The 12986-nt window shown below is 42.4% G+C and overlaps 1 protein-coding gene across 1 annotated transcript in view; it reads right to left on the bottom strand.

Moving 5' to 3' along the window:
- Positions 1–11798, bottom strand: part of LOC121303695 — a 32108-nt gene extending 20310 nt beyond the window's left edge. The window contains exons 1-3 of the mRNA XM_041234459.1: positions 11647–11798; positions 11477–11575; positions 10904–10972 (exon numbers count right to left, since the gene is read on the bottom strand). Of these exons, the coding sequence (XP_041090393.1) occupies positions 10904–10972; positions 11477–11575; positions 11647–11710 (232 nt within the window). The 5' untranslated portion in view covers positions 11711–11798. The remainder of the gene's footprint in view (positions 1–10903; positions 10973–11476; positions 11576–11646) is intronic.
- Positions 11799–12986: the final 1188 nt, after the last annotated feature.

Here is a 12986-nt window from a genome sequence, read left to right as displayed (position 1 = left end):
AAAAAATTTCCAGGCTGGGCAATGCCTTTACTGGATTCAAACTTACAAACATACATACAAACAAACATACATACATACATACATACAAACCTACACACCTACCTACCTACCTACCTACCTACCTACCAACCAACCAACCAACCAACCAACCAACCAACCAACCAACCTGCTTCCTCAGCTCCCTCTCCCCAAATGAGAAGCAGAGGCCTCCTTTTATGTCAGGTGGCTGGGCGCTGATTGATGGTTAATTAAACTAATCATCTAATCAACCCCAGCCACCTGAACACAATGAACCCAGGCAGGTTGGGGAATTTAACCCCATCCCTGCCAATTTCTAAAGGGCAGAGCTGTGCTATGCCACACTCCCATTTTAAACTGCCAGTCACTTCGAAGTACCGTTTTTTATAAAGCAAAAAAATAAGTAACTGATTTAATAAAAATAAATGGCCAAGCTATATTACAAATGTTTAGGATTGACAAGGGTTTAAAAAAAAAAAAAAAAAACAAGATGGTGGCCTGCCAAATAAAAAGCTCATTCTGGTGTGTAAAAAAGCTTTTTTAAACATTTAAAAAAAATGTTTTGAGTGTTTTCATATTAGATACCTTTAAGTTAAATTAAAATTGTTTACACAAGTCAGTGTGTTATTTATTTTATTAAAATCTAAAATTTGGTTTGACCCCCTAATATTAAATAGTGCAACGACACTACACATTTTGAAAAAGTGATTCCATGTGAGGGGGCTTCCTCACACATACAGTAAAAGTATAAAAATAAAGTAGCTGCTGAAACAGAATCCAACACCTGGAATTGAACCCGTAACACTGCGGTGAAGAGTCCGGAGCGCTGGCCACTACTCCACACAATGGTCAACTACTGGCTCCACCTGAAAAATGACTGGGGGTGCTCACCCAACAACGATATGAAAACATAATAATAAATACTGTTTAAAAGTTAAACATTAAATAAGTACTCAGAGTAATGCCAGGACATGTTTTTATTTGTATTATTTGTATAATTCAATTCTAAATACGGAAATCTTGTATTATATTTTCTCAATAACAGTCTATGTATATAAAACATTATTGTGTGCAATTCAACTACAGTATTTTAACAGTCTGGAACTGTTACCTGTTGCTGAATATCCTGCTTTTCTTCCTTCGACCAGGGTTTGGAATTACTTATCACATTAGCATTCACTATCTTTCAAATTAAAATAGGTCTACTGCAGTTTTGTCTGGTGGAGCTGTCAGGCTTTCCTGCCTTACCAAAGCACCTTTTCCCACATAAATCTAGGAGTGTATCGATAGTCTGTGTTACCAGTATTACCTCTGACTCCACTTCTGTTATGTTTTTTTATCCATTCTTTATCCATATCAACAGACTACAGCATTCTAACCATGACCTGAAGCATGAATAAGAGCCCACATTTTTTTGTAATGCGCATTGGGAGTTGTCTTCGATCTTCACGCAATCCCCTTGCTAAATTTATACCTCGCAAAAAAATTATCATTTGGCACAAAAAGAGAGATATTCCAATACGGCACAAAGCAGTTACACGACATTGGAATATAGCAGTTTTTTGAGCAATTTGCAAATCTGTTTGTTCCTCGCAAACCTGTCTGTGCATTCAACCAATATAGCAACTGCACACAACAGCCAAGCGAGAATGCAGAACGATGGACCATTACCATCACCCAGACAAGCTGCTATCATAGGTGTACAGTACATATCAATATTCCCCTATTCTCAACACAAATTTTGGAAGCATTGACACCCCTGAACTGCATCATTAGATTGCAGTATTTATTCAAAATATAACTTAAATATATTGTAGCGACTTGCTAATAAGATATGATAAGCTTTTTTTAGTAGCTCAGAATGACATTGCATACAAACACGCCCCTTCTATCTTCACTAACTTGTTGTCGTGGCCGCCAACACTCTACTATACCCCAATCTGCACGTGCATCCCTTAATCATTCTCCTATTGAAAGTCTCCTCCTTCCAACTGCCCTGCCTCACCATGCCCCTGCCCACATCATGGCACAGGCATGGAATGCAGATCAAGCATGTATACTGGTAGGCCTACTTCTGAAATTAATGAGAAATAAATTACACTATTAAAAAAAAAAAAATCAACAGTCAGCTGTGCCCTTATATCTTTTAGAATTGCCAGGTGAGGGGCTTAGTTATTTTACTTACATCTTCACTGCCTGGAGGGAACGGTTTAATCCCCTCTCTAACCCCCCAGTGAGGAAAGGGTTCTTGTTAGTAAGGAGCTGTATCAATGCACAGAATTAAACTAATATTTTTTTTAAATGCACAAATAATATTATTTTCACTCTGTGGCAAATATTACTTTGTATTGTCCTTCTCAAGTGTCCAGCTGTGTTATAAAAATAATACTGGAAGCACAGATGTTATCCTAAAGAAAAAAAAGGTCATTCTTAAACACTGTTGCTATCGGCCATATTGATTTTACATATTATTTGTATGTTTTGCTCGCTCAGGTCCAGTCAATTGCCTTAATTGTTTAAGCAAGTAATAGAATCATTGGTAAATTTACACATCTGCAAATAAATAGCCCTAGCGTCTGACATGTGTAATGAGGTTCACTTGAAGTGCCTGATAGTATAGGATTTCCTCAGAAACATTTTGTACAGAATACAAATGCAAAGCATACATGCTCAAAGTAATGTTTTGAACCCCTTGCCAGCCGACAAATGCAACGGTAACCACACTGAAGAAAGATGTGCCCTTATTTGTGAAGTGGAAGAACGTGAGGGAGGTTTCGATGTACTCCACAATCCACAAGTGTTTACTGGAGACACAGAGAAGATGCAAATGAAAGCTAGAGATGGCAATTGGCACATGGCAGACATCAAAATACACACAGCTGTGAAGGACTACAATAACATCATTGGGGGTGCAGTCTTGTCCGACTAGCTATTGCAGTATTATAATGTGCTGCATAAAAACACTGGTATAAAACCTTTTTTTAATTCCTTTATTGATACAGCTTCACAAGAAAACAGGAATAACCAGTTACACTATACAAAAAACTTTCTGGCAGAATGTATGCTTTGAACTCTGTAGCGAGCAATTCCCTGTTTTAGCAGGACCTGGTGCCAAAACACATAAAGAACTCATTATCAGTGCTGAAATGTTTATCCTCTCAGTAAAGCCAAAGCTGGGAGGGACAAAAAATCTGTATTGAGCAGCAGAAATGTGAAAATAAATAAATCAAACACTCCCTGGCAATGCAAGGTCGGGATGGGACGATTATCATTTGTCATGCTGTAACACTTAGAGAAATTGAAAAGTAAAGGGAGCCTTTGGTTGAGCCCTGTTAGCACTGCAATGTAAACCAGCCCCAGATAGCTCTTTAACAAAACTAATGTGGTGACGATCCTCGCAAACTTTGCCGTATTTGTTCAAATTGACCCTTTAGAGCAATTCAGATAATTTAGCGCAAATGCATATGACATTTGTCAACATGCATACATTTTTATCTCATGGCAATCATTATCACAGACATTAGCATGGTGAATGAGCCTGATATTTAAAGGGCCATCACAGATTTTACAGATTTACCTGAGGCTGTTTCCTAAGAAGAGAGGTGAATTAACAATGCCTCTGATTTTGTCTGTCTCTCAAATATGAGTAGGCTGCATTTGACCTATTCAATTAACCAGTGCAATGTTTTTTACTTTTTAGTTTTGTTACATTCCCATCTGTTTTTTTTTTCTCCTGGAAAATGTATTAGTGACCACCTGCATGTTTCGTCCATCCATAATTAAATACTCTGCTGCAGTTACTACTCACTTGTATCCAATTCTGCTCTTAAATATAACTCTATTAAATGTATTGCAACTGCTCTTATTGAAACTGTCCTGAAACTGATTTATGCATTGCACTCGTTATTAGTCAGATTTGATCTCAATTAAGCTTCCAAGCTGATTGCTGAGAAGCCCATTGTTTTTGTTAGGATTAATATTATAGCCTAACTGAGATTGCTGTAAAGTGTGTGTTTTTTTTAAGCTGTAAATCGCCCTGTGAAAGGATGGCTTTGCAGGGGTGACGTCATACCAGAAACACAGACTCCAAAACAATGAAATGATGGGTGAAACTGAGGTGCTACAGCGCTCAGCTTTTTATTAAAGAAACAAGCAAAAGATTTGAACAGACACAAAACACTGTAAAATAAAGGGCGTGCTGGCCAAGCAAGCAAGTATTTTAGCCAGTACATATAGCAATTGTTTACTCTAGTTTAATACTTTTTCCACAGGCTTACGTCCCTCCTCAGCGTCTTTTATAGTCTGTGGCTGGAGTTTTAATTACCCGATTTGATCAAATGTTTACCGTAAGGCTCCAGCCACATTCCCACGAGGGTACTAAGGACCCCATCAACCTTCAAAACACGGTTTAGATAATTGTTTCTATTAAGTCATTAATAGATCAGGTAAGTAAATACCTGATGGGGACTTCGGCTCTAGTAAGTACAAGTATAAGACACAGTAAGATTTAGTATCACAGCAGATAACAGTGTTAGTGATAGTTACAGCAGGATACGATGAAATACAAAATACTACAGACTGAATAACACTTGTGGCAGATAACAGTTTATAAAATGGCTTGGATAAATTAAGTGCTGTGATTGGCTGAACAAGATCACATGACTGTGCGATAATAATTTTCTTACCGCATGGCTATGACATCATAGACCAACTTACTTACCTGATCTATTAATGACTTAATAGAAACAATTCTCCAAACTGTGTTTCTGTAGATAAAAACGTCAACCTACAACTGAAACAGCATTAAATCACTCAATCTGTTTTTTTTCATGTCTGTTACTAAGAATTACAGAAAAAACTGGCAAATATACTGTGGTATTTATTTAGTCAGAGAACAAAGAAAACTCTGAGGCAATCAGTAACACTATTCAAAAGCCACCTGAGAAATCACCATGCAAGTCTCACTCAGCATGTAATATACTGTATATGCAGCATATACTTATTAAACTAAATAGCGGCTTGTAAAACTGACTAGCGAGCATGCAATATTTAAACTCGACACAACAGATACATCTCACCACTACCCTCTGATTTCAGAAACATATTTAAAACAAAATTTCATGAATCCTCCCTCGAGTGCCAGTGCAGATCAGTGTTTGGCTGTTCCTTGAATCCTCCCTCGAGTGCCAGTGCAGATCAGTGTTTGGCTGTTCCCTGAATCCTCCCTCGAGTGCCAGTGCAGTGCAGTGTTTGGCTGTTCCATGAATCCTCCCTCGAGTGCCAGTGCAGATCAGTGTTTGGCTGTTCCTTGAATCCTCCCTCGAGTGCCAGTGCAGATCAGTGTTTGGCTGTTCCTTGAATCCTCCCTCGAGTGCCAGTGCAGATCAGTGTTTGGCTGTTCCATGAATCCTCCCTCGAGTGCCAGTGCAGATCAGTGTTTGGCTGTTCCTTGAATCCTCCCTCGAGTGCCAGTGCAGATCAGTGTTTGGCTGTTCCTTGAATCCTCCCTCGAGTGCCAGTGCAGATCAGTGTTTGGCTGTTCCTTGAATCCTCCCTCGAGTGCCAGTGCAGTGCAGTGTTTGGCTGTTCCTTGAATCCTCCCTCGAGTGCCAGTGCAGATCAGTGTTTGGCTGTTCCATGAATCCTCCCTCGAGTGCCAGTGCAGATCAGTGTTTGGCTGTTCCATGAATCCTCCCTCGAGTGCCAGTGCAGTGCAGTGTTTGGCTGTTCCTTGAATCCTCCCTCGAGTGCCAGTGCAGTGCAGTGTTTGGCTGTTCCATGAATCCTCCCTCGAGTGCCAGTGCAGATCAGTGTTTGGCTGTTCCTTGAATCCTCCCTCGAGTGCCAGTGCAGTGCAGTGTTTGGCTGTTCCTTGAATCCTCCCTCGAGTGCCAGTGCAGTGCAGTGTTTGGCTGTTCCTTGAATCCTCCCTCGAGTGCCAGTGCAGTGCAGTGTTTGGCTGTTCCTTGAATCCTCCCTCGAGTGCCAGTGCAGATCAGTGTTTGGCTGTTCCATGAATCCTCCCTCGAGTGCCAGTGCAGATCAGTGTTTGGCTGTTCCATGAATCCTCCCTCGAGTGCCAGTGCAGTGCAGTGTTTGGCTGTTCCATGAATCCTCCCTCGAGTGCCAGTGCAGTGCAGTGTTTGGCTGTTCCATGAATCCTCCCTCGAGTGCCAGTGCAGATCAGTGTTTGGCTGTTCCTTGAATCCTCCCTCGAGTGCCAGTGCAGATCAGTGTTTGGCTGTTCCTTGAATCCTCCCTCGAGTGCCAGTGCAGATCAGTGTTTGGCTGTTCCATGAATCCTCCCTCGAGTGCCAGTGCAGTGCAGTGTTTGGCTGTTCCATGAATCCTCCCTCGAGTGCCAGTGCAGTGCAGTGTTTGGCTGTTCCATGAATCCTCCCTCGAGTGCCAGTGCAGTGCAGTGTTTGGCTGTTCCATGAATCCTCCCTCGAGTGCCAGTGCAGTGCAGTGTTTGGCTGTTCCATGAATCCTCCCTCGAGTGCCAGTGCAGTGCAGTGTTTGGCTGTTCCATGAATCCTCCCTCGAGTGCCAGTGCAGATCAGTGTTTGGCTGTTCCTTGAATCCTCCCTCGAGTGCCAGTGCAGTGCAGTGTTTGGCTGTTCCATGAATCCTCCCTCGAGTGCCAGTGCAGATCAGTGTTTGGCTGTTCCTTGAATCCTCCCTCGAGTGCCAGTGCAGTGCAGTGTTTGGCTGTTCCATGAATCCTCCCTCGAGTGCCAGTGCAGTGCAGTGTTTGGCTGTTCCATGAATCCTCCCTCGAGTGCCAGTGCAGATCAGTGTTTGGCTGTTCCTTGAATCCTCCCTCGAGTGCCAGTGCAGTGCAGTGTTTGGCTGTTCCATGAATCCTCCCTCGAGTGCCAGTGCAGTGCAGTGTTTGGCTGTTCCTTGAATCCTCCCTCGAGTGCCAGTGCAGTGCAGTGTTTGGCTGTTCCTTGAATCCTCCCTCGAGTGCCAGTGCAGTGCAGTGTTTGGCTGTTCCTTGAATCCTCCCTCGAGTGCCAGTGCAGTGCAGTGTTTGGCTGTTCCATGAATCCTCCCTCGAGTGCCAGTGCAGTGCAGTGTTTGGCTGTTCCATGAATCCTCCCTCGAGTGCCAGTGCAGATCAGTGTTTGGCTGTTCCTTGAATCCTCCCTCGAGTGCCAGTGCAGATCAGTGTTTGGCTGTTCCATGAATCCTCCCTCGAGTGCCAGTGCAGTGCAGTGTTTGGCTGTTCCATGAATCCTCCCTCGAGTGCCAGTGCAGATCAGTGTTTGGCTGTTCCATGAATCCTCCCTCGAGTGCCAGTGCAGTGCAGTGTTTGGCTGTTCCATGAATCCTCCCTCGAGTGCCAGTGCAGATCAGTGTTTGGCTGTTCCATGAATCCTCCCTCGAGTGCCAGTGCAGTGCAGTGTTTGGCTGTTCCATGAATCCTCCCTCGAGTGCCAGTGCAGTGCAGTGTTTGGCTGTTCCATGAATCCTCCCTCGAGTGCCAGTGCAGATCAGTGTTTGGCTGTTCCATGAATCCTCCCTCGAGTGCCAGTGCAGATCAGTGTTTGGCTGTTCCTTGAATCCTCCCTCGAGTGCCAGTGCAGTGCAGTGTTTGGCTGTTCCATGAATCCTCCCTCGAGTGCCAGTGCAGATCAGTGTTTGGCTGTTCCAGTGTTTGAATCCTCCCTCGAGTGCCAGTGCAGTGCAGTGTTTGGCTGTTCCATGAATCCTCCCTCGAGTGCCAGTGCAGTGCAGTGTTTGGCTGTTCCTTGAATCCTCCCTCGAGTGCCAGTGCAGTGCAGTGTTTGGCTGTTCCATGAATCCTCCCTCGAGTGCCAGTGCAGTGCAGTGTTTGGCTGTTCCATGAATCCTCCCTCGAGTGCCAGTGCAGTGCAGTGTTTGGCTGTTCCATGAATCCTCCCTCGAGTGCCAGTGCAGATCAGTGTTTGGCTGTTCCATGAATCCTCCCTCGAGTGCCAGTGCAGATCAGTGTTTGGCTGTTCCATGAATCCTCCCTCGAGTGCCAGTGCAGTGCAGTGTTTGGCTGTTCCTTGAATCCTCCCTCGAGTGCCAGTGCAGATCAGTGTTTGGCTGTTCCATGAATCCTCCCTCGAGTGCCAGTGCAGTGCAGTGTTTGGCTGTTCCATGAATCCTCCCTCGAGTGCCAGTGCAGTGCAGTGTTTGGCTGTTCCATGAATCCTCCCTCGAGTGCCAGTGCAGTGCAGTGTTTGGCTGTTCCATGAATCCTCCCTCGAGTGCCAGTGCAGTGCAGTGTTTGGCTGTTCCTTGAATCCTCCCTCGAGTGCCAGTGCAGTGCAGTGTTTGGCTGTTCCATGAATCCTCCCTCAGTGTTTGGCTGTTCCAGTGCCAGTGCAGATCAGTGTTTGGCTGTTCCATGAATCCTCCCTCGAGTTGGCTGTTCCATGAATCCTCCCTCGAGTGCCAGTGCAGATCAGTGTTTGGCTGTTCCATGAATCCTCCCTCGAGTGCCAGTGCAGTGCAGTGTTTGGCTGTTCCATGAATCCTCCCTCGAGTGCCAGTGCAGTGCAGTGTTTGGCTGTTCCTTGAATCCTCCCTCGAGTGCCAGTGCAGTGCAGTGTTTGGCTGTTCCATGAATCCTCCCTCGAGTGCCAGTGCAGTGCAGTGTTTGGCTGTTCCATGAATCCTCCCTCGAGTGCCAGTGCAGTGCAGTGTTTGGCTGTTCCATGAATCCTCCCTCGAGTGCCAGTGCAGTGCAGTGTTTGGCTGTTCCTTGAATCCTCCCTCAAAAGTGGGATATCAGTCTGCTTTCAATTCACAAATGTCATTTCATCTCGAAAAATGTTACTATAAATGGCCAATGTTCAATGTAATGTTTATGGCAAATAAAAAAACAAAGTACAAATATATGTTACAATCAAACAGTCTTCAGGGACTATTTGTTCTCAGTGGAAGGATACATAATATACTTCTTATTTTTTTTTCTTAAAAAAGCCAGTTTGTGTAATTATTTCTTTTTTTTTTTGCCATTATATAAGGGTGTGCGGTAAGACAATTCTCACCTCACTGCCTGGGTGGTTGAAGGTACGAGGCCGCAGGCCACATTGAAATCGGAGAGACAAAGAGAAGCTCACGTGTCCTCCGAATCGCATGCTATTGACCAATCTCTTTTCACACTTAAGCCGACAGCGAAGCCTCCCGGACCTGTCACAGTTCCGCCAACATCTCAGCCTACCCGCGGACACCCGGCTGCCACAGGACTTGCTGGTCCATGGTGAGACAAGGATTACCCTGCTGGCTTAAGCCCTCCCAACCTGAGCAGTGCTCGGCCACTTGTGCACCGCCCCCTGGGAACTCCCAGCCATAGTCGTGATGGTATAGCCTGGATTCAACCCAGCGATCTCCAGGCTATAGGGCGCACCCTGCACTTAGTGCTTAGCTGTAAAGACTTTTTTTTTCTTATGTTTTTATATCTGAAAAATGCCCTTAGCCTAAAATACCAGAATGACAGCTATACAGCGACTGTTTTACTGTACAATTTAACTGCAAGAACAAAAAGAGTAGAACAACCAGTAGTGATGAGATTTAGACTTCTCTGCCAATGGTCACAAAGACTTTATCTGAATACTAAATACAGACACTTCAAGTGACCCTCATTTTGTACTTGAAATCTTGAAACCTGCATTTTCATTTTAAAACCTGCATGTAAAGCATAAGACCCAAGTAATAGCAGTTTCTGACTGAGACCCAATGCAGAACAGCAGTTAGGGACAGAAAAAATAAGTAGCAGAAGCACAGTTGAGTAGACGAGCCAAAACAGACAAATAAAGTGAGGGACATACAAAACAAAAGGCAAATGGGAACTTAGCTGAAACAGGACTAATATCGATCACACTTTAAAATAATTGTTCACATGTAACTCATCATGAATTCCAGACACAGAACTAGAACCCTGAACACTAAGGAAATTAGGAGTGTATTTATCATGAATTCCTATTATTTTATTTTAAAACATTTTAATCGCCAATTATTCTTACCCCATTTTTCTCCCAATTTGGAATATCCAATTGTTTTTTTAAGACCTTGTCTCAGCGCTGCAACTCCCAGGAGAGACGAAGATAAGCATGTGCATCCTCCGAAACGCATACTGTCAGCCGACCTCCTCTTTTCACACTGCAAGCCGACAGCGAAGCCTACCGGACCTGTCGCCTTGGAGGAAACACAGTTCTGCCAGCAACTTGCAACCAACTCACAGACGCTCGGCTGCCACAGGAGTCGCTGGTGCACGGTGAGACAAGGATTACCCTGCCAACCTAAGCCCTCCCAACCCGGGTGGCGCTCGACCAATTGTGCAATGCCCCCTCGAGACTCCCGGCCACGGTCGGCGATGGCATAGTCTGGATTCGAAGCAGTGATCTCCAGGCTATAGGGCACACCCCACACTTCTGGAGAGGTGCCTTAGCTGGATGCCTCACTCAGGAGCCCTTCCTATTATTTTATTATACTGATATTAATACGTTATTAGTTCATATATAATTCATTGTGAATTCTTAACACTTATTTCTTATATTATTGGTGCTCATTGTGAGAGAAAGGAAAGGCTTACTTATAATTTTACTCAATTTAAGGATTAAGTAAACAACAAATGTCAAACTTGTCATCAACCCAAAATTGTCGGCAATCATGGTCCTGGATACCCTTGGTTTGTAGAGATCATCAATTGCTAAACACCTGGAACAAATTATAATTATGGCCAATTAAACCAATCATTGAATCAATTAATTGATTAAGGAGCTTGGGTAAAAAAAATAAACAAGGAGAGTCTGTGTCTTTTCAGGACCAGAGGTGCTGACCCCTGGTCCAGTATTTCAGAGTACACTACCAAAACAAAATTGTTGTGATTCATAGAAAATACTACCTTTCATGGCTTCTGCCACCCTCAGTGCAATTTTCGTAATTTCTATCGCTCCAAATACTAATGTAGTTCCTGCATTAAGAGAAAAAGTTACAATGAACTACGTTACAATCTGCAACGTTTTAGAATACTCAGTTTATCTTTACATAGTTGGTGGGATAGTTTATGATTTATTTATTTATTTATTTGTACTGCTGAGTTCCCCTTTAAATAATGAAGACAGGTTACATTGCACTAGGACAGGAGGGAGAAACATAGTCTAAGTTAAGACTCCAGAAAATTACTTTGGAAACAGAAAAAAAAAAAAAACTCTGAGGAGTGTTTTTAGTGTAATTTAAAAACACTTGGGTAACGTTCTCCACCTACGTACTTACAAAATACTCTTATGCTCACAACACTCTACAGGAGGCTGCATTAATTTCAAAGCATTTGTGCTTTGTATAGTAGCCATTAGATTTGTATTTTCTGCACATGTTTCTCAGCTAAAACTAATTGAATTAAGCCAGACAGCAGTTCATATTTTGCAACCATATACTGTATCATATACTGTAACTGAATGATTAATTAGTGACCTACCGCTTCTTTTTGCTCGCTGGACTTCTGCTCCATATGATAATTCTGGGGTAATTTCATTCACTCCAGGACTGTCAGGACTGGATACATTCGATGAGCAGACTGTAAGGAAATGATCAAACGTTAGGATAGGAGTCATAACACATTTTACACTCTAATTATTCAAAGTGTACCTTTGAAATCCTGTGCAAGTAGAAAACCGCAGAGCAGAAAACACCCAGCTTTCTTTTGATCCATCTCTATGAATGCTGTCTGCGTGTATGAAATGTTCTGCCAAGTGAAAGTGTGTCCAAGTAAATGATTCTTTTTTGGTATGGGGTTGCAGGTTTTATGTTCAGCTAACCATTGCTTTATCTAAACACAGGATTTCCTTTAATTGTTCGGTCATGTGTATTGCACAGTCAGGTCAATCATCGAGCAGGCTTCCCACCGACTCACATGGTCATCCACGTCTTAACTGACACAATAAGAGCATTCATTTCTAATTCATTTGTTTTCCACTTCTGGAAAACAGGATAACTACTTTTACTGGAAGTTACTGGATTTAAAAAAAAAAAACTTTAACAAATGTATTTTAGGCTGTAGAGTTAATATTATATTTAATTAACAAGTATATTTACTATTTTATAAATTATAATTTATTTACTATATTACGGAACTGAATATTAAAGAATGAAAAATAAATGTTTGAATGAAACACCAGCAAATATTTTTTTGGGGATCTACATTATAATTTATAATCTCATGACAAAAACATTGTTAATGTAAAAAAACAAGTTAGAAAAACATAACAGCTGTTTAAAGGTGTGATATCAAACACAATGAGATTTAATCAGTGCAAGAATAGCAAGAGACAACCTTATGCAATGAAGATTGCGTGGAACTGAAGGCGGCCTGTTTGAAGCAGAAGTTGCCTGAAAATTAAATGTTATTAAATGGGATAGTAAATATGAATCCTCAGCAGTTAATTTCCTTATTAGTTTTAAGATCCTGTGCCGATTTCCTTATTAGTTTTAAGATCCTGTGCCGATTTCCTTATTATTTTTAAGATCCTGTGCCGATTTCCTTATTAGTTTTAAGATCCCGTGCCTTTTGTTTGCTTTCATGCATTCTGGAGCTGTGTTTTAATTATTTTAAAAATACACAACGAACCACGTGGGCCTGCCTCTTTCTCATCTCCATTGACTCTTCCAGAGAAGCTGGTCCTGCTGACGTCACTCGCTCTCCACGGTGAGAAAGTGGTGGTCCCACGTGGTTTCTTATAGATTTTAAATACAGCTATAGAATGTGCGAATGCAAATAAAAGATCATAGGATCTTAATACTAATAAGGAAATTAAGTGGTAAGTATTCAAATTTACATTTCGGTGATCCACAGCTCTCTAACAATTTAATCTGCTTTGTTGTGTTATCAGGTCAGAAGACCCTTTGGTATGGCCATGTATTATTTTTTTGTATTATCTGTAGCTACAGACAAGTACATTGCCTACTCATTTAGTATTAAGGTTCGACTA

The sequence above is a fragment of the Polyodon spathula genome, chromosome 35 (genome assembly GCF_017654505.1).
Source record: "Polyodon spathula isolate WHYD16114869_AA chromosome 35, ASM1765450v1, whole genome shotgun sequence".
NCBI lineage: Eukaryota > Metazoa > Chordata > Actinopteri > Acipenseriformes > Polyodontidae > Polyodon > Polyodon spathula.
Note: the sequence above shows the minus strand (reverse complement) of the source record. Positions and strands in the feature narration are given on the sequence as shown.